The sequence below is a fragment of the Ambystoma mexicanum genome, chromosome 2p (assembly GCF_040938575.1).
Source record: "Ambystoma mexicanum isolate Mex_15411 chromosome 2p, UKY_AmexF1_1, whole genome shotgun sequence".
In the NCBI taxonomy this organism is placed as follows: Eukaryota; Metazoa; Chordata; class Amphibia; order Caudata; family Ambystomatidae; genus Ambystoma; species Ambystoma mexicanum.
Genome location: NC_090923.1, coordinates 50,284,325 through 50,308,959, shown reverse-complemented (window position 1 = coordinate 50,308,959; position 24,635 = coordinate 50,284,325). Strand labels below are relative to the sequence as shown.

Below are 24,635 nucleotides of genomic sequence, written 5' to 3'. Positions count from 1 at the left end.
ACGCCCATATCCCGCCCGCCCCCACTACTGTCAGCAACACCCTATAGTATGTACCAGGCAGGCCCATATCCCGCCCACCCCCACTACTGTCAGCAACACCCTATAGTATGTACCAGGCACGCCCATATCCCCACCCTGCCCCCACTACTGTAAGCAACACCCTATAGTATGTACCAGGCACGCCCATATCCCGCCCACCCCCACTACTGTCAGCAACACCCTATAGTATGTACCAGGCACGCCCATATCCCGCCCACCCCCACTACTGTCAGCAACACCCTATAGTATGTACCAGGCACGCCCATATCCCCACCCTGCCTCCACTACTGTCAGCAACACCCTATAGTATGTACCAGGCACGCCCATATCCCCACCCTGCCCCCACTACTGTAAGCAACACCCTATAGTATGTACCAGGCACGCCCATATCCCGCCCCGCCTCCACTACTGTAAGTAACACCCTATAGTATGTACCAGGCACGCCCATATCCCCACCCTGCCCCCACTACTGTAAGCAACACCCTATAGTATGTACCAGGCATGCCCATATCCCGCCCCGCCCCCACTACTGTCAGCAACACCCTATAGTATGTACCAGGCACGCCCATATCCCGCCCACCCCCACTACTGTAAGTAACACCCTATAGTATGTACCAGGCACGCCCATATCCCCACCCTGCCTCCACTACTGTAAGCAACACCCTATAGTATGTACCAGGCACGCCCATATCCCGCCCCCACTACTGTCAGCAACACCCTATAGTATGTACCAGGCACGCCCATATCCCGCCCCGCCCCCACTACTGTAAGCAACACCCTATAGCATGTACCAGGCACGCCCATATACCGCCCGCCCCCACTACTGTAAGCAACACCCTATAGTATGTACCAGGCACGCCCATATCCCCACCCTGCCTCCACTACTGTAAGTAACACCCTATAGTATGTACCAGGCACGCCCATATCCCCACCCTGCCCCCACTACTGTAAGCAACACCCTATAGTATGTACCAGGCACGCCCATATCCCGCCCACCCCCACTACTGTAAGTAACACCCTATAGTATGTACCAGGCACGCCCATATCCCGCCCACCCCCACTACTGTAAGCAACACCCTATAGTATGTACCAGGCACGCCCATATCCCGCCCACCCCCACTACTGTAAGTAACACCCTATAGTATGTACCAGGCACGCCCATATCCCGCCCACCCCCACTACTGTAAGTAACACCCTATAGTATGTACCAGGCACGCCCATATCCCCACCCTGCCTCCACTACTGTCAGCAACACCCTATAGTATGTACCAGGCACGCCCATATCCCGCCCCGCCCCCACTACTGTCAGCAACACCCTATAGTATGTACCAGGCACGCCCATATCCCCACCCTGCCCCCACTACTGTCAGCAACACCCTATAGTATGTACCAGGCACGCCCATATCCCCACCCTGCCTCCACTACTGTCAGCAACACCCTATAGTATGTACCAGGCACGCCCATATCCCCACCCTGCCCCCACTACTGTAAGTAACACCCTATAGTATGTACCAGGCACGCCCATATCCCCACCCTGCCCCCACTACTGTCAGCAACACCCTATAGTATGTACCAGGCACGCCCATATCCCCACCCTGCCTCCACTACTGTCAGCAACACCCTATAGTATGTACCAGGCACGCCCATATCCCCACCCTGCCCCCACTACTGTAAGCAACACCCTATAGTATGTACCAGGCACGCCCATATCCCGCCCCGCCCCCACTACTGTAAGCAACACCCTATAGTATGTACCAGGCACGCCCATATCCCCACCCTGCCCCCACTACTGTAAGCAACACCCTATAGTATGTACCAGGCACGCCCATATCCCCACCCTGCCCCCACTACTGTAAGTAACACCCTATAGTATGCACCAGGCACGCCCATATCCCGCCCCGCCCCCACTACTGTAAGCAACACCCTATAGTATGTACCAGGCACGCCCTTATCCCCACCCTGCCCCCACTTCTGTCAGCAACACCCTATAGTATGTACCAGACACGCCCATATCCCCACTCTGCCCCCACTACTGTAAGCAACACCCTATAGTATGTACCAGGCACGCCCATATCCCCACCCTGCCCCCACTACTGTAAGCAACACCCTATAGTATGTACCAGGCACGCCCATATCCCGCCCACCCTGCCCCCACTACTGTAAGCAACACCCTATAGTATGTACCAGGCACGCCCATATCCCGCCCACCCCCACTACTGTAAGTAACACCCTATAGTATGCACCAGGCACGCCCATATCCCGCCCCGCCCCCACTACTGTAAGTAACACCCTATAGTATGTACCAGGCACGCCCATATCCCGCCCCACCTCCACTACTGTAAGCAACACCCTATAGTATGTACCAGGCACGCCCATATCCCCACCCTGCCCCCACTACTGTAAGCAACACCCTATAGTATGTACCAGGCACGCCCATATCCCGCCCCGCCCCCACTACTGTCAGCAACACCCTATAGTATGCACCAGGCACGCCCATATCCCGCCCACCCCCACTACTGTAAGTAACACCCTATAGTATGTACCAGGCACGCCCATATCCCCACCCTGCCCCCACTACTGTAAGTAACACCCTATAGTATGTACCAGGCACGCCCATATCCCGCCCCCACTACTGTAAGTAACACCCTATAGTATGCACCAGGCACGCCCATATCCCGCCCACCCCCACTACTGTAAGTAACACCCTATAGTATGTACCAGGCACGCCCATATCCCGCCCCGCCCCCACTACTGTAAGCAACACCCTATAGTATGTACCAGGCACGCCCATATCCCCACCCTGCCCCCACTACTGTAAGTAACACCCTATAGTATGTACCAGGCACGCCCATATCCCGCCCCGCCCCCACTACTGTAAGTAACACCCTATAGTATGTACCAGGCACGCCCATATACCCGCCCCGCCTCCACTACTGTAAGCAACACCCTATAGTATGTACCAGGCACGCCCATATCCCGCCCACCCCCACTACTGTCAGCAACACCCTATAGTATGTACCAGGCACGCCCATATCCCGCCCCGCCCCCACTACTGTAAGCAACACCCTATAGTATGTACCAGGCACGCCCATATCCCCACCCTGCCCCCACTACTGTAAGTAACACCCTATAGTATGTACCAGGCACGCCCATATCCCCACCCTGCCCCCACTACTGTCAGCAACACCCTATAGTATGTACCAGGCACGCCCATATCCCGCCCCGCCCCCACTACTGTAAGCAACACCCTATAGTATGTACCAGGCACGCCCATATCCCCACCCTGCCCCCACTACTGTCAGCAACACCCTATAGTATGTACCAGGCACGCCCATATCCCGCCCCGCCCCCACTACTGTCAGCAACACCCTATAGTATGTACCAGGCACGCCCATATCCCGCCCACCCCAACTACTGTCAGCAACACCCTATAGTATGTACCAGGCACGCCCATATCCCGCCCACCCCCACTACTGTCAGCAACACCCTATAGTATGTACCAGGCACGCCCATATCCCGCCCCGCCCCCACTACTGTAAGTAACACCCTATAGTATGTACCAGGCACGCCCATATCCCCGCCCCGCCCCCACTACTGTAAGCAACACCCTATAGTATGTACCAGGCACGCCCATATCCCGCCCACCCCCACTACTGTCAGCAACACCCTATAGTATGTACCAGGCACGCCCATATCCCGCCCCGCCCCCACTACTGTAAGCAACACCCTATAGTATGTACCAGGCACGCCCATATCCCGCCCACCCCCACTACTGTAAGTAACACCCTATAGTATGTACCAGGCACGCCCATATCCCCACCCTGCCCCCACTACTGTCAGCAACACCCTATAGTATGTACCAGGCACGCCCATATCCCCACCCTGCCCCCACTACTGTAAGCAACACCCTATAGTATTTACCAGGCACGCCCATATCCCGCCCCGCCCCCACTACTGTAAGCAACACCCTATAGTATGTACCAGGCACGCCCATATCCCCACCCTGCCCCCACTACTGTAAGTAACACCCTATAGTATTTACCAGGCACGCCCATATCCCCACCCTGCCCCCACTACTGTAAGCAACACCCTATAGTATTTACCAGGCACGCCCATATACCGCCCACCCTGCCCCCACTACTGTCAGCAACACCCTATAGTATGTACCAGGCACGCCCATATCCCCACCCTGCCTCCACTACTGTAAGCAACACCCTATAGTATGTACCAGGCACGCCCATATCCCGCCCACCCCCACTACTGTAAGCAACACCCTGTAGCATGTACCAGGCACGCCCATATCCCGCCCCGCCCCCACTACTGTAAGCAACACCCTATAGTATGTACCAGGCACGCCCATATCCCGCCCACCCCCACTACTGTCAGCAACACCCTATAGTATGTACCAGGCACGCCCATATCCCCACCCTGCCTCCACTACTGTAAGTAACACCCTATAGTATGTACCAGGCACGCCCATATCCCCACCCTGCCCCCACTACTGTCAGCAACACCCTATAGTATGTACCAGGCACGCCCATATCCCCACCCTGCCCCCACTACTGTCAGCAACACCCTATAGTATGTACCAGGCACGCCCATATCCCGCCCCACCTCCACTACTGTAAGTAACACCCTATAGTATGCACCAGGCACGCCCATATCCCGCCCACCCCCACTACTGTAAGTAACACCCTATAGTATGCACCAGGCACGCCCATATCCCCACCCTGCCCCCACTACTGTAAGCAACACCCTATAGTATGTACCAGGCACGCCCATATCCCGCCCACCCTGCCCCCACTACTGTAAGCAACACCCTATAGTATGTACCAGGCACGCCCATATCCCGCCCACCCCCACTACTGTAAGCAACACCCTATAGTATGTACCAGGCACGCCCATATCCCCACCCTGCCCCCACTACTGTAAGCAACACCCTATAGTATGTACCAGGCACGCCCATATCCCCGCCCTGCCCCCACTACTGTAAGCAACACCCTATAGTATGTACCAGGCACGCCCATATCCCGCCCACCCTGCCCCCACTACTGTCAGCAACACCCTATAGTATGTACCAGGCACGCCCATATCCCCACCCTGCCCCCACTACTGTAAGCAACACCCTATAGTATGTACCAGGCACGCCCATATCCCGCCCACCCCCACTACTGTAAGTAACACCCTATAGTATGTACCAGGCACGCCCATATCCCCACCCTGCCCCCACTACTGTAAGCAACACCCTATAGTATGCACCAGGCACGCCCATACCCCCCCCCGCCTCCACTACTGTAAGCAACACCCTATAGTATGTACCAGGCACGCCCATATCCCGCCCACCCCCACTACTGTAAGTAACACCCTATAGTATGTACCAGGCACGCCCATATCCCGCCCCACCCCCACTACTGTAAGTAACACCCTATAGTATGTACCAGGCACGCCCATATCCCGCCCGGCCCCCACTACTGTAAGTAACACCCTATAGTATGTACCAGGCACGCCCATATCCCCACCCTGCCCCCACTACTGTCAGCAACACCCTATAGTATGTACCAGGCACGCCCATATCCCCACCCTGCCCCCACTACTGTCAGCAACACCCTATAGTATGTACCAGGCACGCCCATATCCCCACCCTGCCCCCACTACTGTCAGCAACACCCTATAGTATGTACCAGGCACGCCCATATCCCGCCCCGCCCCCACTACTGTCAGCAACACCCTATAGTATGTACCAGGCACGCCCATATCCCGCCCACCCCCACTACTGTAAGTAACACCCTATAGTATGTACCAGGCACGCCCATATCCAGGCACGCCCATATCCCGCCCCGCCCCCACTACTGTAAGTAACACCCTATAGTATGTACCAGGCACGCCCATATACCCGCCCCGCCTCCACTACTGTAAGCAACACCCTATAGTATGTACCAGGCACGCCCATATCCCGCCCACCCCCACTACTGTAAGCAACACCCTATAGTATGTACCAGGCACGCCCATATCCCCACCCTGCCCCCACTACTGTCAGCAACACCCTATAGTATGTACCAGGCACGCCCATATCCCGCCCACCCCCACTACTGTAAGCAACACCCTATAGTATGTACCAGGCACGCCCATATCCCCACCCTGCCCCCACTACTGTCAGCAACACCCTATAGTATGTACCAGGCACGCCCATATCCCCACCCTGCCCCCACTACTGTAAGTAACACCCTATAGTATGTACCAGGCACGCCCATATCCCGCCCACCCCCACTACTGTAAGCAACACCCTATAGTATGTACCAGGCACGCCTATATCCCGCCCCGCCCCCACTACTGTCAGCAACACCCTATAGTATGTACCAGGCACGCCCATATCCCGCCCCGCCTCCACTACTGTAAGCAACCCCTGTAGTATTCACCAGGCACGCCCATATCCCGCCCCACCCCCACTACTGTAAGCAACACCCTATAGTATGTACCAGGCACGCCCATATCCCCACCCTGCCCCCACTACTGTCAGCAACACCCTATAGTATGTACCAGGCACGCCCATATCCCCACCCTGCCCCCACTACTGTCAGCAACACCCTATAGTATGTACCAGGCTCGCCCATATACCCGCCTCCACTACTGCATGCAACCCCTGTAGTATTTACCAGGCTCGCCCATATACCCGCCTACACTACTGCATGCAACCCCTGTAGTATTTACCAGGCTCGCCCATATACCCGCCTCCACTACTGTATGCAACCCCCTATAGTATTTACCAGGCTCGCCCTTATCCCCACCCTGCCTCCACTACTGTATGCAAACCCATATAGCATTTAAACGCCTTCCTATCAGCTACACCGTCTCTGCTTTCCAATATATAAACACTAACTAGTGTTCAAATGTCTCCCCCACAACTCTCTCGCTACTGTACATTATATGTGTATAGTATTCACATGTGGCACCTATATGATTACTCTGCCTCCTCTACTGCATGTAAACTGCTATCATATGTTTATTGCCCCCAATGTGTCCACTCCCCTTTACTCTCTAGTGGTATGTGTTATGTTGTGTTACAGAATGCCAAAGAGCGCAACATTCGCTCGAGGGCTTCTTGGCGCTAATGGAGACAAGACACAGAGAAGCAAGACCGGGGAACGAACACTCCAAAACATATCTATCATATTAACACATATACATGTAAGGCAGGGGCCTACACTCCCCTTTTCACTGCACTGCTATGTCTGAGACATATAAATGTCTCTGTCATATCCCACCTCTCTGTCTACTGCATTTGTATCCAGGGGCATGTCTCTCATATCTTAACTCACTGCACTCTAATGCATTTCTAGTCCATAAGATATTCAAATCATGTCCATATCTCTCGCATCTGCGGTAGTTAATGTCTCATTCATTCTCACAGCTCCCATCCACCCGTTTCTGATCGTGCTTTAGGACCTTCCACCACAGTGATGGTCTACAGGAGACATTAAACACACCCATGTCTGGCCGGGGAACATGCCCAGGTGTGGCCGTCAAAACATGCCCTGGGGTGGCCGTCAAAACATGCCCAAGGGTGGCTGTCAAAACATGCCAAGGGGTGGCCGTCAAATCATGCCCAAGGGGTGGCCGTCAAATCATGCCAAGGGGTGGCCGTCAAATCATGCCAAGGGGTGGCCGTCAAATCATGCCAAGGGGTGGCCGTCAAAACATGCCGAAGGATGGCCGTCAAAACATGCCCAAGGAATGCCGTCAAAACATGCCCAAGGGTGGCCGTTAAAACATGCCCAAGGGTGGCCGTTAAAACATGCCCAAGGGTGGCCGTCAAATCATGCCCAAGGGGCGGCTGTCAAATCATGCCCAAGGGGTGGCCATCAAATCATGCCAAGGGGTGGCCGTCAAATCATGCCCAAGGGTGGCCGTCAAATCATGCCCAAGGGGTGGCCGTCAAATCATGCCCAGGGGTGGCCGTCAAATCATGCCAAGGGGTGGCCGTCAAATCATGCCAAGGGGTGGCCGTCAAAACATGCCCAAGGATGGCCGTCAAAACATGCCCAAAGAATGCCGTCAAAACATGCCCAAAGAATGCCGTCAAAACATGCCCAAGGAATGCCGTCAAAACATGCCCAAGGGTGGCCGTCTAAACATGCACAAGGAAGGCCGTCAAAACATGCCCTAGGAATGCCGTCAAAACATGCCCAAGGGTGGCCATCAAACACAGAGGCCACCAAAACATGCCCAAGGAGGGCCATCAAAACATTCCCAAGGATGGCCGTCAAAACAAGCCATGGGGTGGCCGTCAAACATGGAAGCCATCAAAACATGCCCAGGGGTGGCCGTCAAAACAAGCCAGGGGTGGCCGTCAAACACAGAGGCCATCAAAACATGCCCAGGGGTGGCCGTCAAACATGTCCAGGGGTGGCCGTTAAAACATGCCCGGGGGGGCCGTCAAAACATGCCCAGGGGTGGCTGTCAAACATGCCCAGGGGTGGCCGTCAAACAGAGGCCATCAAAACATGCCCAGGGGTGGCCGTCAAAACATGCCCGGGGGGGGGGGTGTCAAAACATGCCCAGGGGTGGCCGTCAAACATGCCCAGGGGTGGCCGTCAAACTTGGGGGCTGTCAAAACATGCCCAGGTATGGCTGTCAAACATGCCCTGGTTTGGCCACCGAAACATGCCAGGTAAGGCCGTCAAACATGCCCAGGTGTGGCCACCCAAACGCGCTCAGGTGTGGCACCCAAACGCGCTCAGGTGTGACACCCAAACATGGCAAGTATAGCCATCAAACATGCCCAGATGTGGCTCTCAAACATGCCCCGGTGTCGCCACCCAAACATGCCAGGTATGGCCGTCAAACATGCCCCGGTGCAGCTGCCCAAGGTGACCTTTACCTGATAGAGATGGAAGTTCTTTCCAATCAGCGTGATCTTCCGCTCCACGTTGACGGGCAACAGAGCGGAGCCTTGGATACTCTGCACACAGGGGCAGGCGCTGGGCCCCCAGACCAGCTCCTCTTCATTCTGCAAAGAACCAACACACCATTACCAGTGTAAAGAAAGACAAGTGAGCCAGCCACTGAAACGAGCTCCCAATGCACAATGAGTGACACCACCGTCCCGCAAAGAGGAAAGGCCTTCATCCAGGCTAGCTTTCAGAAAAGTGTTCCCCAGGAGACGAGCAGATCTCTGCATCCGATTCATGAACCCACTGAGCAATATGAACTTGCTGTGCACTGCTTTAAGTAGGACAGTAATGCTTTGGATTGATTACGAGTAATTAAGTTACATCCATACTATGGTAATCCCACTCAGTACAACTGCGGCCAGCTTGGCTGGTGAGTGCTCACTGGGCTCAGCACTACCTCCCCTCCCCCCCCCCCAGGCCTGATTCATGAGTCTTGGCAGAGATGACTCTCATCATTCAGAGGTCAAACAAGTAAAATTGAGTTGGGCAACAATAAAATTCATCATTTAAGCGTCAAAATCCAATTCAGTTTGCAGTGCGCACCATATTAACAGTCATTATGGTGACATGGGTGTATAATGCGCTCATCTCCGAGGACCGCCTGGCCTCTGTCATCCGTCACCCCAGGAACGTTATTCAATTTCCAGATGGGAATTGCCAACAGCGGAGCCGGGATTCTTATGGCAGATGCGCCCGGCTTCAGGCGGGTCCCATGCATGAATCTGGGGGCCTGATGCTTTGGGCAACCATGACTCAAGCACCTGAAACAATTTACTAGCCCCTCTGTTGGCCATCCTCCACACCCCACCCCCAGGATTCCTGTGAATTCTGCACATCTGCAAGCCCTTCACCCAGACCTTCCCATGTGGATCTGATGGGATTCTATCGACACGCGTCAGATCAATTTCACAGACGACGACAATGTCACACATTATTTACCAAAAGAAACGTTTGGGCTTACCAGCTCGTTGAACCCAGCAGAATCGTACTGGTAGTCGTATTCAGCAGGGAGGATTCTGGGAAAAGTAGAGTAGACTCCATCAAGGTCGCCATCGCCCGACAGGATCGTTGAAGTCGAGAAGGGAGACGTGTCGTTCTCCATTGAGAACGAGTCCTCCCAGTCCTCTTTTGCGTCTGGGTCTCCTTGGTCCACCCAGTCGACAACCGTAGGAGGAACATTTGAAGCACTCAGTTCAGAGTCCAGATCTTCTGGGAGTTCGGGCACTGAGGGGGCACTTGGAGTCTGGTTAGTATATTGAAGCGTTGGCATGGCCGATGTGGGCTCCTCGGTCACCGGCAGTGTGATATGGCTGTCTGTAGTGGTATCGTCATCAGACTCTGTGGTAAGGGCGGGTGCAAGTGGCTGCACAGTACTAGCAACAGGTGTGGTGAGAGGTTCAGTAGACCAGAACTCCTCAGGAAATGGTGTCTCTGCTCCAACTGGAACCACATCTTCTGTTGTCTTGGATGGAGTCTCCGTAACTGTTGCAATCACCGTTGTCGGGGCTGTTGCAGGGCTGATTGTGGGTTCGTCTGTATGATGAAAAGTCGCCAGCTCTGGAATGTCACTGGGGGTGGTGTGAAGAGTTTGGACCATCGTAACCGTGGGTTCCTGGCTGGGTGTTTCTAACGGGGTCTCTGTTGTGACATCCAATAGTTTGGAGAAAGTGGTAGGGACTGCCACAGTGGTAGTGGCTTGGCTGGTAGTTGTTGTGGGGTCGTTGGTTGTGGAAGTTGTGCTTTGCTCTATTGTTGGCATGGCCAGAGGCGTGGTGGTGGAGCTGGCGGTTACAGGTGGAAGCGCAGTAGGGGGCGCTGTGGTGGGAAGCGTCGCAGATGAAAGAACAGGAGGAAGAGATGGGCTTGAGATTGGCATCTGCACCTGGAAGGAGAAAAAAAACAGGCAATGAAGGGACACAGGGGTATATAGGAAGAGGAGACGGTCATAGGCCGGGGCAACGGGAGGAGATGAGGTGCAGGTGGAATCTGAGACTTGGGAAGTGGGGAATTCCATAGAGAATAGAGGGAAAATAAATGCAAGGAAACCAACAAAGAAGCAGTGGCAGAAAATGTGCATCACCTGGAATTGAAGAAATGTGCTTAGCACGCGGGCGCGGTTCCTTACCGAAGGATCTGCAAGTGCTCCAAGAGTGTGGACAGTAAGAGACTGAACTACGCCTGTGATGCTGGTTTGGGTCTATTTGACCTAAAACTTCTGACCTAATCAGATTTGATCTAATGTATTTGACCTTTTTTTCGGTCTACAATGCAGTGGGAGAACCCCAGCAACCCCCCCGCTTCCCCTCAACCTAATCTATACCCTTACCCACCCCATATATAAATTTGATTAAATTTGATCGAAAAAAAGGTCCCATAAATTGGATCAATTATTTTTAGGTCAATTATGCTAATCCCGTGCTGCCTTCTCACACAGCCTCTGCACCGGTGTCCACGATGCGACAGAGGCCTGCGTGGATAGCCGAGTGGTGCCCACAGGACTTCAGATGTGGACTCTGGGTCTCTGGTGAGTCTTATGAAGATTGCGATCTATCGTGACTGTATGAATTCTTTGTCAATGTATGTACCCACCCTTTGAGCTTTCCATCTTCGAACACCACTTGTATACGTTTACGCCTGAATTTCTTCTATGAATGCAATGTTCAGTTTTAAGCTCATGTGGGATCAGTCTTTTTTCTTCATTTTTGTAATTGCTTTAATAAATTGTGAATTATTGTGACTTCGTTGCACCACAGGTTGTCTTTTTGGGTGGGTCCTCGGGTGTTTGCCCTGCCGTGCGTATTTAGTATGACCATTTAGTGATGCACAGACAGTGATAGGTGTATTCAGAAGTGTTACACAGTGACTAGCCACACTGCTTAGGTTCCGGAGAATGTGAGTTTGATTGGCGGCCGCCTCGACCAGGCGTGGCCCCACCTCTCCATCCCCTGTGGTCCACCCGCCTATCCTAAAGGTTTCCGGCAATGCCTGCGGAAGGGACGCCGGCGATGGAGGGTGCCCATTGGGTCCTCGGAGAGCTTCATCCACCAGCCAAGGAAGTCAAAGTACAGACTGAGGTTCTGGAGTGGCGCCAGCAAATTTTTGAAACCTCTACAGATGAGTCGCTTCTGTTCCAAGCGAGAAGACAAAGCCCTTGAGTGAGAGTGGCAGAGGCAACAGACTGGCACGACTGACCTCGCCCGAGGGCAGCGTAACGGGTCCGAGTGAAAACACTAAGCGAGCAGCTGAGTAGCCCGCCTGCGCTGGCTTCTACAAAGAGAAGCGTGGTTTCCCTTTGACAGTTCATACCCCAACACACATGTCGAATGGACCATGGAAGACCAGGAGCATGTTGCTTCCCCAGCCTTGCATGGCCCATTGGGGATGCAGGATGGTGGGTACTTCAGCTCTGAATGTGCGTAAGGGTCGATCATTCAATATACAGCACTTGGGTTTCAATTATTGAGTGGCACCACCTCTCGCTGGGCACAGGAAATGGGGTTCAGCCCGTGCCTGGTGAGCGGTCTTATCTATCCCTGTAGAGCCCGTCTTTGCCATCCGGCCTGTGCCATTGTAGGCCAGTGGCCCACCTGTTTAGTAGCCGGAACAGAAACCCTCTCAGTGGGAAGCTGCGAATGAGGTTTTTCCACTGGATAAGAATTCAAATGCCCCCGTGTAAAAAGTAAATCATCTCTAAAATATATTACTACATGAGGACCCCCCCAAGGAATGTCCAGACAGGAACCTATAAGAGAAGGAAGGTGAGAAATCAACTCTCTGAAGTAGATCACCTTATACTAGTCTCAAAAGACAAGACATGCTAGGCCTTTGGGGAACGACCCAGAGGGGCAGCTCGCTCTCTCTCTCTCTCTCTCTCTCTCTCTCTCTCTCTCTCTCTCTCTGTCTCTCTCTGGCCCTTTCCCTTCTTATCTAGGAATCTTCAGGGAGTACTTCATTTCGCCACCCTCACACCTCCCTCATGCCTCTCTGCTGGCCCGCATACTCCCCATACACTGCCCTGCTCTTTACAGACCCCATCACCTGCCTTACACTCACGATATTTCCCATGAGAAAGTCTATGCACAACTCAGCGAAGAAGCAGAAAAGTGCCCCCTACTGGACACCTTAACGCGGTGCCTTCGACCACAGTGGGGGTTCGAGAATAGCCTGAAATATGCGAAAGCAGTTTCAGGAGTGGGGACACCCAGTGTCTGGTCTACCATTAGACCTCGCTCCGGATCATTTATTTATTTATTTGTAGTTCTTGTATAGCGCTACTCGCCCGTGGGCCTCATGACAGCATGTCCTGTTCAGCCCTCCTTCGTGGACTTGTGTACCCTGGGCAATGGGGACTCCACTGCACGTGGCTTCGAATACTTCTTTCAAGCTCCTCAATCAACCAGGTGGCGCTGGGCTCTACCATCACCCAGATCTTAACCTGTGGGGTTGCTCCGAACTCGGACAGAACTTTTCTGCCCGGTCATGTGGTGCAATTACGTCCGATGCTACATCCTATACGTCAGGGACCTGCAACGCACTGCGTTTCACTACAATTCCCATGATCCTTCCCCATTTACCATGATGGCCAGGGCTGATGGGAGATGCAGTCCATCTGGAGAGCCAAAGGTTGCAGACCCCTGCTATACGTAGTAATTATCCCAGGATGTCTGTGAAAAGCCTCGACACGCAGACCCTAGACTACACAAATTCTCTGTGTCTATCAGTTTTGGGTAGCTGAAACATTTGTCTTCTGAACGGCAAAGCAGCCATTTCATCCTTACATCCAAATGCGGGAGCTGTCGAAATGCGTGTACATTGTTCATGTTTAGAAACATTTTAATGTTACGGTGTGTAACAAAATGATCCCAAGCCCAGTATGTATTGTGTATTTAGTGATTCAAGCACACAACCATTTTATCAAAAACATATATGCCAAACAGTAAGATATTTGCCATTCTTATGCTTTCGAAATGCTCTTTGATGTTAAAGCATCCATGAACACTCATTGGTGCTGTTTGTTCACTCCATCCTTTTCATAGGGGTTTTTCGAAACACAATAGCAGTGTGCCAGCCCGCCCATCTTGGAATTGTAACTTTTTATGAGAAAATAACCTTTCTGGTTTGTCCAGGAATGGTTAGAGCGCTTTGCTCATTAAGAGAATTTAGCCCTCTTATTCTGTCGGCAATATATACTGGAAGTGACAAGTGTACGTAAAGAGAGGTAGCTTAAAATGACAGTACATGCACTGTATTTTCAAATGATTCTTTTGCTAAGAACCCACACCAATGCCTCTCTCAAAATGTCCTTCCTTCATGGAAAGGGGTCAGACGCAGTATAAACACAAAAATGTGCCTTTTTCTGTGAGAACCACTGCCCACACATGTATCACAGCGCACAAAAACACTAATAATTAACAAAACATAGACAATAACAAACGCAGTTGCAGACCCCCACAGCCTGGTCTTCCGGCCCCACAAAACTCATCACCCCCTGCAGAGCTCAACTGCGCCCCCTCGTTTCCCGATGTGTGGACAAAGCACACTCAGCGGGCCTCATTAGGAGTCTGCCGGTGCGGAACCAACGTGCCAGTAATAACGTTTAGTGGCACCTTTCTGAAGCAGTATACTCCGAGTTTGGTGGTGCGTGGTCGGATATACCTGCAGCTCTGAGCTTCCGGTAAAAAGCCGGTAAAGAGCGACACCACCAAATAATGCCGGTATTAGCGGAGGCCTCTGTCCCTACAGCTCTCGTTCTGCTTTGAACCAGCACTCCAAACTCCTTACAGATACCGGTGTTGTTTCGCTGGTCGCACTGCTATGAGAAACGGCTGGGGCGGCTCTAGAAAACACGCCCCTGACTGCACAACTCTCACCCCGAGACAGTTAACAGAGACAGTTAACGCGCAGGCAAGAGAGACAGAACATTCGAGTGTGAGTAAACGAGAGCGAGAGAAAAAGAGAAAAGGAGGGAGGGTGGGGGGCTGGGGGGAGAGAAACCTAGATGACCACATTATACGCCCGGAACAGCTAGTTAGGCTAATCACACTATGTCAGGGCAGAACTTTGGGTGCCCACAAATGGTACTCAGTTGGCACGCCTACTGATATCTTAGGCATTCCAACCACAATGGCACTCAGCCTTAGGCAGAGTAAAGGTCAAAAATAGCTGAGCATGCACTTTCCACTAGGAAGTGACCTCATAAACTGCACACCACATCTCAACCTGTGCATGTCCATGTTGGCGGGTAACAGGAAGCTGTCCCGCTGTACTATTCAGTATTCTGTTACCGCCCAGTTCCAAACAATATGCATTTGGCAAATATCTTGCATTGTGCAATCCTCATAGCCACTTGCAGCATGGTACCCCACTGTATAATAGATTGCTCTGATTCCAATGACACACACCTCCAGACGCATTTGAGGAGCTGGCAGTCTTACTATAGCCGTCTTACTATAGCCCCCTTTCTGATACCCCCAGATAGAACTCGCACGGACACACGCACGCTTCACTTAAAAAGCCTCAGACTGAAAGTTATGTAATGTGATTTGGCAATTGCATAGCGCTTATTCCCATTGGAAGGGCCTCAAAGCACTGTAAGGGAAGTCAGGGAGAAGGTCTGCTAGGTTTCCCACCGCAGGAAAAGGCCATGCTCTCTCCCACCTTCAAAGCTCATGAATTAACAGGAGATATTGTCAGCCCAGCAAGTTTATGTAAATGGCAGAAGTGCACGATACAAATCCCATATAGCCTTATTTATTAATTTATTTGGTGGTCTATATGTAAGGCTCCCAGTTTTCAGTTTATACTGATTTTTAGAGAATAATACAGACAGAAATCACTCTTCTTTCTCTCTGTATTTATTTATAAAAATTGGAAAAACAGAAAAGCAGGTCCTTTTGCTTGGTCCCCTCTGCTGTCAATCATGCACTGCAGGCCAATCAGATTGCAGACAGGCAGCACAAGAGTACTAAAGTTGTCTGAAAAATAGTACTAAAGTTCTTAAATTGGGGACATCATGTATTTTAGGTCCGTAACAGTCACAGGAGAAACCCATAATTGCTATGACCAAAATTGAGCTGACACTGATGTGAAAATACTGTGGTGTGCATTCAAAGGCCCCAAACAGAAGTCCCTTTGACCTGAACAGCAGGATTTTAAACACAAAACCAAAAACGGCCTGACCTGTTTTTTCAAGTAAAATTGAAGAGCCATGTGGAAAAGGGACCTAGCTGTCATTACAAAAGGATAAGCAGCATTTTTAATTAAAAAAAGAAGCAGGATTCAAAGATCCCTTTCACATGGAAAACATGATTTTTAAACCGTAATAACTGCTCACAGAAAAATGTCAGGGAAAAGACATGATGTGTGGGTTGACAAAAAGCAATGTATAATATGTTTCACATACAAAACTCCAGTGACATTTGTAAAGCCATTTTGTTTTCATGGAAAATATCAGCCCAAGGCAAACCCTTTTGCTAGCTGTGGGCAAACTTCAGAAGGACATTTCCCACTGCCAGTCTTGATATCACATCTCCCATCTAATTACCAACTGCAATAAAGTGTCCTGCTAAAGGTGTCGAAAACCAGTGTTGCCCAGACTAGCTGGCTCTGAAGGTAGGGACTGCAAGAGAAGTTCCCCTTGGCTGGAGCATGGCCAATATGTGTGAAAATGCGGGCAACAACTTCAAAGAGAAAGCTTCCAATAAAACATTCTGGGTACAGGCTGACCCAGTAAAAACAAATGGCAGGAAGGCAACAGGATGGCCATTTGTCCCACATGTAGATTCAGAATTAATTTAAAAGGACTATTATCATTTAGTACTTTTTCTCAGCAACCATAAGGCAGATTTTCTTCATTTTTGTACCATTTTTAAAGTATTTTCAGGCAACTATAGTGATATAAAATTCCTCAACCTGTGACTCAGGGAACTGTAATGGCCAGTTAAACTAGGTTTCTGGATGATCTGAACATTCTCCAAAAGTAAGAGTTAGTAAGCAGGTTGAGAATAAAATTAGGGATATGGGAAATAACTTACATATTCATAACTGTTATGCTATGTAGATCAGGGCCACGTGGTGGTGCTTCATGGTACAGACCTGGTGGTCAGCTTGTCTAATTCCCCATGACTAGCTGAATCAGAAAATGGGTATATCATGGCAGTTGCAAGTAAAATGATGAAGTTGTGATTCATAACTAGTTTTTGCCAAAAATTACAAATGGTAATTGCCACGTGTTGCTCCAGACCCCTAAACCCTGGTAGGAGAGAGAAGGGTAACTGTCCAATCCTAGTGGCAGGAATTATTGCAGGGTACTTCTCCAAGATTGTAAAATTGGTGGTGTCATCGCTGCTATATAAGAAGGGACTGCACTAGGAGGAGGGGACACACAAAGGAGACAGAGAGACAGACAGGAACAGAGAGACAGAGAGGGATGCTGAAACTTATCATCTGACAGCTGCAAGGAAACACCAGAGGAGATTGCTGAGAGTGCATCTGGGTGGAGCAGTTTATTTCAAGGAAGGCCTCAAAGCTGACTGGGTACTATGGTGGAGAGCGGGAGGCCCTCTTTGAGAGTGGAGTGACTAGACTCCTGCCCTATCCTTCCAGAGTGTACTGAGATGCAGCTGGCTTTCCTGAACTTTAAACAGAGGCTTTTTAAGTAAGTAGAACTGAGTCCTGGGAAACCAAACGGTGGGGAAGTCTGATTGCCTTGTATCCTTTCCCTTTATAGTGGACAGGGGAGGGGGCAAAACTGTGTAGATCCTTAGCCTAACTAAAAATATTAATGTAATTAATTCCTCATTTGGCAGAACACTAAAGGGTGAATTTTATTAAAGTTAAAAATTAACAAAGCTCACTTCCCAGTGTGCGCTGAAAACTATAGCCTGTGAATGAATTGAGTAATCCTTTTTGTCCAAAGACCCCAACTTCTTTAAGGAAGAGGGGTGTCTTTGTTCTTATATCAGTCCAACCTTTTTTTCCAGCTTCCCCAACACAGGCGTTTCAGTGGAGGGGGGTCTGAAATCCAAATTTCCCCATTCAAATTTTTCTGTGCGCCTTCCCCAACACAGACTAAAGTGGCAGGGTGGTCTGAAAAACAAACCGCTAAGTCACCCTGTGTTTATTTTAAACCAAAAGTGTGGGCGAAATCATAATTGCCATATGTATTTGTACCAATCTTGAAATCCTACTGCTAGCACGGCACTACATGACAATTGCTTTCATTATTGATCAGTGTAATTATTTCTGGAAGTGCATTTGCAGAAAGAGTAGAATTGTGACTGTGTTGTTTTCAACTCACTCACTTTTGTGATTTATTTATGCTGAGAGAAGTTGATTGTGTTCTGCCATGGGTAAAGTGTTGTTTGACATTTTTGGGCTAGTTTCTATTACTTTTATTTAAATAAATACCAATATATTTCCTGTACACCGACCTGGTTCTTGGCTAATTAGTGGCTCGGGTGGAGGGATTCAAGGGGCATGATATGTGTCTGAAGTAGGGGTGAATAAAAGAATCTCTTAAACAGTTTGTTGCATCACACCTTAAGTGTGGAGGGAAGGAACTCCCAGTGTTGAGGATGGCTTCTCAATAAACTGTTCCATGAGTGTCCTGTGAGTGTGAGGTTTAATAGATGCATTCTTGTTTTAATCTAACAAATACAGACATATATAAGTTATCTCCTTCTAAGACAAATAATAAATATGGACAAATACTGAAGAAATGGCCAAAAAGGAATTATGGAAAAAAAACTGATGGAAGCATGAATACGACAAAACCAGGAGTCTTACTTATAAACAAGGTGCCATATTTATAGAAAACACTTCAGAGCGTGTAACATGGCTCATAAACAGCAAATGTGTCAGGCACTATAACAAAGGGGTCAGCCATTGCCATCATTGTATCACAACTTCAGTGTGGGCATGTGAGGCCCTGAGGGAAGAGACGGCCACCACTAGTCTCGGGAGGATAGCTCAGGGGCAAAAGGACACGGAGCAACAAAGGTTCGATGCCGGGTCCGCACTTAGAAACCTCTGGGTATTAAGTGTGTTATAAATAACCGATCATATTATATTATGTGACGTGGATTAGAGAGAAGGGGGATGAAGCAGTGTAGATAACCGATGAGGCGTTTTCACAAACTGTCCTTCAACAAAGCCTGTAAATGATTGAAGCCAAAGGACCTGTCCAGGAGCCAAGGGTTTGGTCTAGCTGTTGACCATCAACCCGCTGTCTCATTTTAAGGACCACAGACCTTTGCTCGTCTCAATCACTCTCCTCGCCTCACTTCCACTACTACGAAAGCAAGGGATTCAAAAACATGTGAAACAGTAAATTGCTACAGTAGGTACTAAGACCGAAACCTCCCCTTCATCCTGTCTCTCGAGGGGCCTTTGCTGACAGACTTGCATGACCATACGGCCTCTCAGAAGAGTACCCCCTTGAGAGCAGGATACGAGGGGGCAATGTTCCCTGGCAAGGCACCTTGGTTTACCGGCCAAGCCTGCAAATGCTCTATCCTACACACCTGTATAACTATGGGGTCAACCCTATTCTTAAAGGGTTATATTAGGGATGCGTTAGCGGGAACCTCCTACCACACAAGTTGATGAACTGCTCATGACATATAAGGCTTCCTCAATGCACATTTGATAGGCACATTTTAAATACATGAATAAGAAGAAACAAGAGTCTTTGTGGCAAAATAAGTTGAGGGCAGAAGAGGTCATTCGGAGGCCATGAACAAACAGGGAACACTTGCACCGGCTAGGGCAACAAGGAGGCGCGGCAGCACTGGGATAGGTCATCTTTGAGAAGGCTTACCATCCTATTGTAGATGACTATCCCTTCTTCACAGGTGGCTTTGTGTGTACAGATGTGCTGCTGGACGCACCAGTTACACCCCCAGTCACTGCTCACACATCCCTGGCACCTGAAACAAGACCCGAGCAAAGAGCTCCGTTAGCAACACATGGCATAAATAAAGAAGCACGACCAGAGAAAAGCGCTCGGTTAGCGACACATGCCATCAATACATTTAAAAAAAAGACCAGCGCAAAGAGCTTCGTTGGCGACACATGGCATACATAAATAAACAAGACCAGAGCAAAAGGCTTTGTTAGCGACACATGGCATAAGGACTAAAGAAGGAGTAGTGCGTCCACATGGCCTACTCACGGGGCGGTCTTGTAGAGCACAGACACAGCGGCACAGTCGTAGAAGGTGAACTCCACAGCAGAGATGACGACGTCCCCAAAATGCAACAGCAGTGGGACCTTAACGTGATCTAAAGGCAACAAGGTGAGAGGTGTCACGGAAAGGTCACAAAACAGAACTATGCTGGACACTAGGGGAGCCAGGAGATTGCCAGATAGGCCGGTGACCCCTAAAAGTCAGGAAGGGCTGAAGCCTGAGTTATTGGGGACTCGTTCCCCCATCACTACTGGTCCAACAGGGCCACCGGCCTACTGGGATGTAGACTGATTTGGATTAAAGAGAGTACAGATTTACAGACATAATACTGACAACCTTTTAATTACCCGAAATGGCAAACAGTCTACAATTCAGCATGGCCCAGGGTTGAAAAACAACAGGCTTATGATTGGTTCACGCATTCAGAGCTCCAGATAGGAATTTGAGGTAGGAGTATTTTACAACATAATTTGGGAAGCTGTATGTTGTGCGGTGGATATAAAGGCCCCAAACAGAATTCCTTTACCATGAATAGCAAGATTTTAAACACTGAAACAAAAACGGCCTGGCCTTTGTTTTTCAAGTAAAGTTAAAGAGACATGTGGAAAGGATGTGGAAAGGGGCCTAGCTGTCATTACCAATGGAAAAGCAGCATTTTAAGAAGAAGGTAGAAATCAAAGATCCCCGTAACATGGAAAACAGGATTTTTAAACATTGAAAACAAAAACGGTCTGCACATGTGTGCGGTTTGAAAAAGTAAAAGTGAAAAAAATATCACTGCTTACAGAAAAACGTCAAGAAAACAAAACATGATGTGTGGGTTTACAAATAGCAATGTATATTATGTTTCACCCACAAAACTCCAGTGACATTTGAAGAGCCACTTTGTCTTCATGAAAAAATTGTCAGCCCAAGGCAGACCCTTTTTCTGGCTGTGGGCAAAACATCACAAGGAAAACTCCCACTCCCAGCCTTAATGTCACATCTCCCATCCAATGACCAACCGCAATAGAAATGTCCTACTAAAGGCATCAAAATTCAGTGTTCTCCAGACCTGCTGGCTCTGAAAGCAAGGACTTTAAGAAAAGTCAATCTTGCCTGGGAGCACAACTAAAATGTGTGAACATGGGGCACCTACTTCAAAGAGCAAGCTTCCAATGCAAAGGAGACTGATAAAGGCACTGGCTGACCCAGTGGAAACAAATGGGCGGAAGCAGGAGCAGGACCATTTGTCCCACATGAAGATGCACAATTTATTTAAAAGGACTATTATCGTTTAGGCATTTTTCTCAGCCATCATAAGGCGGATGGATTTCTTCTATGTACCATTTTGTAAGTAATTTCCAGGCAATTTTGGGGATATACAATTAATCTACCTGTGACCCTTGGAACTGTAAGGGCCAGTTAAACTAGGTTTCTGGATGATCTGAACATGTTCCAAATGTGAGTGTTGGTGAGTGGGTGGAAATTGAAATTGGGGATATGCTTAATAACTTACATATTTATAACTGTTGTGCTTTTTATGGAAACGGCAGAAAGGTGCCACATGGCCGTGCCACATGATACAGATTTGGTGGTCGGCTTATCTAATTCCTCATGATTAGCGGAGACAGAAAATATGTTTAGTATGGCAGTTGCTAGTAAAATTATGAAGTTGTGATACATAACTCGTTTTTGCCAAAAAGTTGAATGGAGAACCAAGGATGATGACAAATGGAAATTGCCATATGTTGCTCCAGACTGCTAAACCAATCCTGACTTGGAGGGTGGGTTTGGGAGGAGAGAGAAGGGGAACTGTCCAATCGTAGTGGCAGGGATTATTGCAGGGTACTTCCCCAAGAATGTAAAATTGGTGGTGTCGTCGTTGCTATATAAGAAGGGACTGCGCTAGGAGGAGGGGACACACAAAGGAGGCAAAGAGACAGACAGGAACAGAGAGACAGGGTCCTATGGTGGAGCGGTAGGCCATCCTTCAGAGTGGAGTGACCAGACCCTTGCCCTATTTTTCCCGAGTGTCCTGAGAGGCAGCAGGCTTTCCAGAACCTTAAACAGAGGCTTGCTATATAAGTAGAACTGATCCCTGGGAAACCAAAAGGTGAGGGTGTCTGCTTGCCTTGAATCCTTTCCCTTAATAGTGGGTTGGGGGGGGGCCTGTGTAGATCCTTACCAAAAATATTAATTTACTCAAGTCCCTTATTTGGCAGAACACTACGGGGTGAATATTGTTAAAATTCGAAATTAACAAAGCTCACTTCCCATATAGAAAAACTATAGCCTATAATTTAATTGGGAAATCCTTGTTGTCCAGCTGGTCCCGACTTATTTAAAGAAGACGGGCGTCTTTGTTCTTAAATCAGTCCAACCTTTTTATCCAGTTTCACCAAATCAGGCCTTTTAGTAAACAGGGTCTGAAATCCAAAATTCACCAAAACATTCCCATTTTTCTGGGTGACTTCCCAACCAAGTCAAAGCGAGGGAGGTCTGAAAAACAAAGCGCTAAATCACCCTGTGTTTATTTGAAATCAAAAGTGTGGGTGAAATTATAATTGCCATATGTATTTGTACCAATCTTGAAACCCTACTGCCAGCCGTTTAAGCCTGCAGGAAAATCAAAATCGCACAACAGTACATAAGTGCCTTTATTATTGATCGGTGTAATGATTTTCTGAAGTGAAATTTGCAGTAAGAAAGAAATGTGATTGTGTTCTGTTACCGCACTTTTGTGATTTATTTATGCTGAGAGAAGTTGATTGTGTTGTGCCACGGATAAAGTGATGTTTTGACATTTTTGTGCTAATTTCTATTACTTTTATTTAAATCAATACCAATATATTTCCCGTACACCGGCCTGGTTCTTGGCTTATTGGTGGCTCGGGGGGAGAGATCCAAGGGGCATGACATGTGTCTGAGATAGGGCTAAAAAAAAAAAGAATCTTTTAAACAGTTTGTTTTGTCACCATTTGAGTGGGGAGGGAAGGAACTCCCCGTGTTGAGGGTGGCTTCTCAATAAACTGTTACAGAGTATAAGGATCTTTTAGGGTTGAAAAACAGTTTTGATTAAAATATATAAGAAAGCTGTTATTAACCACTTTTTTTGTAATTCAAACATTCTTTATACCTCGTAAATCCTACAGGTGTAAAGAAGCATGAGCTTGCATTGGTCAGGGCTGAAGCAGGGGTCCCCCTGGAAGGTCCTGCTCATGCGTCCTGTTACTTTCCATCTTTCCTATGCCATCCTTCCAGGTTGGGTTTATACGTCTGGTTAAATGGACAACAGGCAGGCAGCTTACATGGACCTCTCACCATTTTAACCAAAACTCAAATTCTTAGATCTACACACGCTGACAGCTAGGATCTCCTCAGGACCAGAACGTTTACCTCTAGATTAAGAATGCCTCCATTTGGAGAGTGGCCTAGAGGCAGGCATAAGATCTGGAGAGTGGCCTAGAGGCAGGCATAAGATCTGGAGAGTGGCCTAGAGGCAGGCATAAGATCTGGAGACTGGCCTAGAGGCAGGCATAAGATCTGGAGAGTGGCCTAGAGGCAGGCATAAGATCTGGAGAGTGGCCCAGAGGCGGGCATAAGATCTGGAGAGTGGCCTAGAGGCAGGCATAAGATCTGGAGAGTGGCCTAGAGGCACGCATAAGATCAACAGATCATGAGTGAGGAGGCGTGGGGGAGAATCAGAAGATTCAGGCCCATGGGATAGTCTACACATGGCCTTCACTTGCCCACATCTCTCAACTTGGAGTCTATTGATCGCTCCAATCGATCCAGAAGATCAACCTTTCAGATCCATCACGTGCAACCATAGAAAGGATCAAAATACAAGGGGTACCCCAAAATCACAGGAACGCTCTATGCTTGCATGACAGTGACCATGCAGATGACTTCTTTGAAGAATTACAACAGTTTCATTTTGTCGTGCTGAAATCTAAGACCCCCGTGATTATGCCACTAGAAGCTGGGGAAATGTTGGGGTTCTATGGAGACATGTTTAATTTATCAAAGAGCTCTTGCAGGTTTTTTGAATTCCTCTCTGGGAGCTATCACCACATGTGAGGGGAGTCAGTCCTGAGAGTGAGTTCTGTTCCGGGCCATGTTTCTTCAAGTCTTGGGTAACTTTGTGCTAAAAGCTAAAAGTGGGAACTGGATACTGGAGCAGCAAGAATAATGAGGGTTCTGTGTTTGGGGATGTTTTGAAAAGAAGTAATATTTTATGTACTTATTTTATTGATCATTTATTATGCACCTATACGCGTGTGTTTCAAGGGGGGAGAGTGGGGAACGATCCTACTAGGCCTTGTATATTCGGATCGCACAAGTGCAGGAATAATGTATAACGCGCTTAATCCAGAGATCTGTTTCAAGCAGAACCGGGATTCGAACCTGTGTTGCACGGCGTGGTCTTGCTTCCAAGACCTGCATGTTGCCAGAGAGCTATCCTCCCTTCACAA

At 49.2% G+C, this 24,635-nt stretch overlaps 1 protein-coding gene across 5 annotated transcripts in view; it reads right to left on the bottom strand.

Moving 5' to 3' along the window:
* PLXNB1 (plexin B1) overlaps positions 1–24,635 on the bottom strand; it is an 830,120-nt gene that overhangs the window by 192,547 nt on the left and 612,938 nt on the right. For all 5 annotated transcript variants that reach the window (XM_069643229.1, XM_069643227.1, XM_069643226.1 and 2 more), the window contains 4 exons: positions 20,164–20,272; positions 19,810–19,918; positions 9,952–10,872; positions 8,918–9,046 (listed from right to left, as the gene is read on the bottom strand). In XM_069643229.1, the coding sequence (XP_069499330.1) occupies positions 8,918–9,046; positions 9,952–10,872; positions 19,810–19,918; positions 20,164–20,272 (1,268 nt within the window). The remainder of the gene's footprint in view (positions 1–8,917; positions 9,047–9,951; positions 10,873–19,809; positions 19,919–20,163; positions 20,273–24,635) is intronic.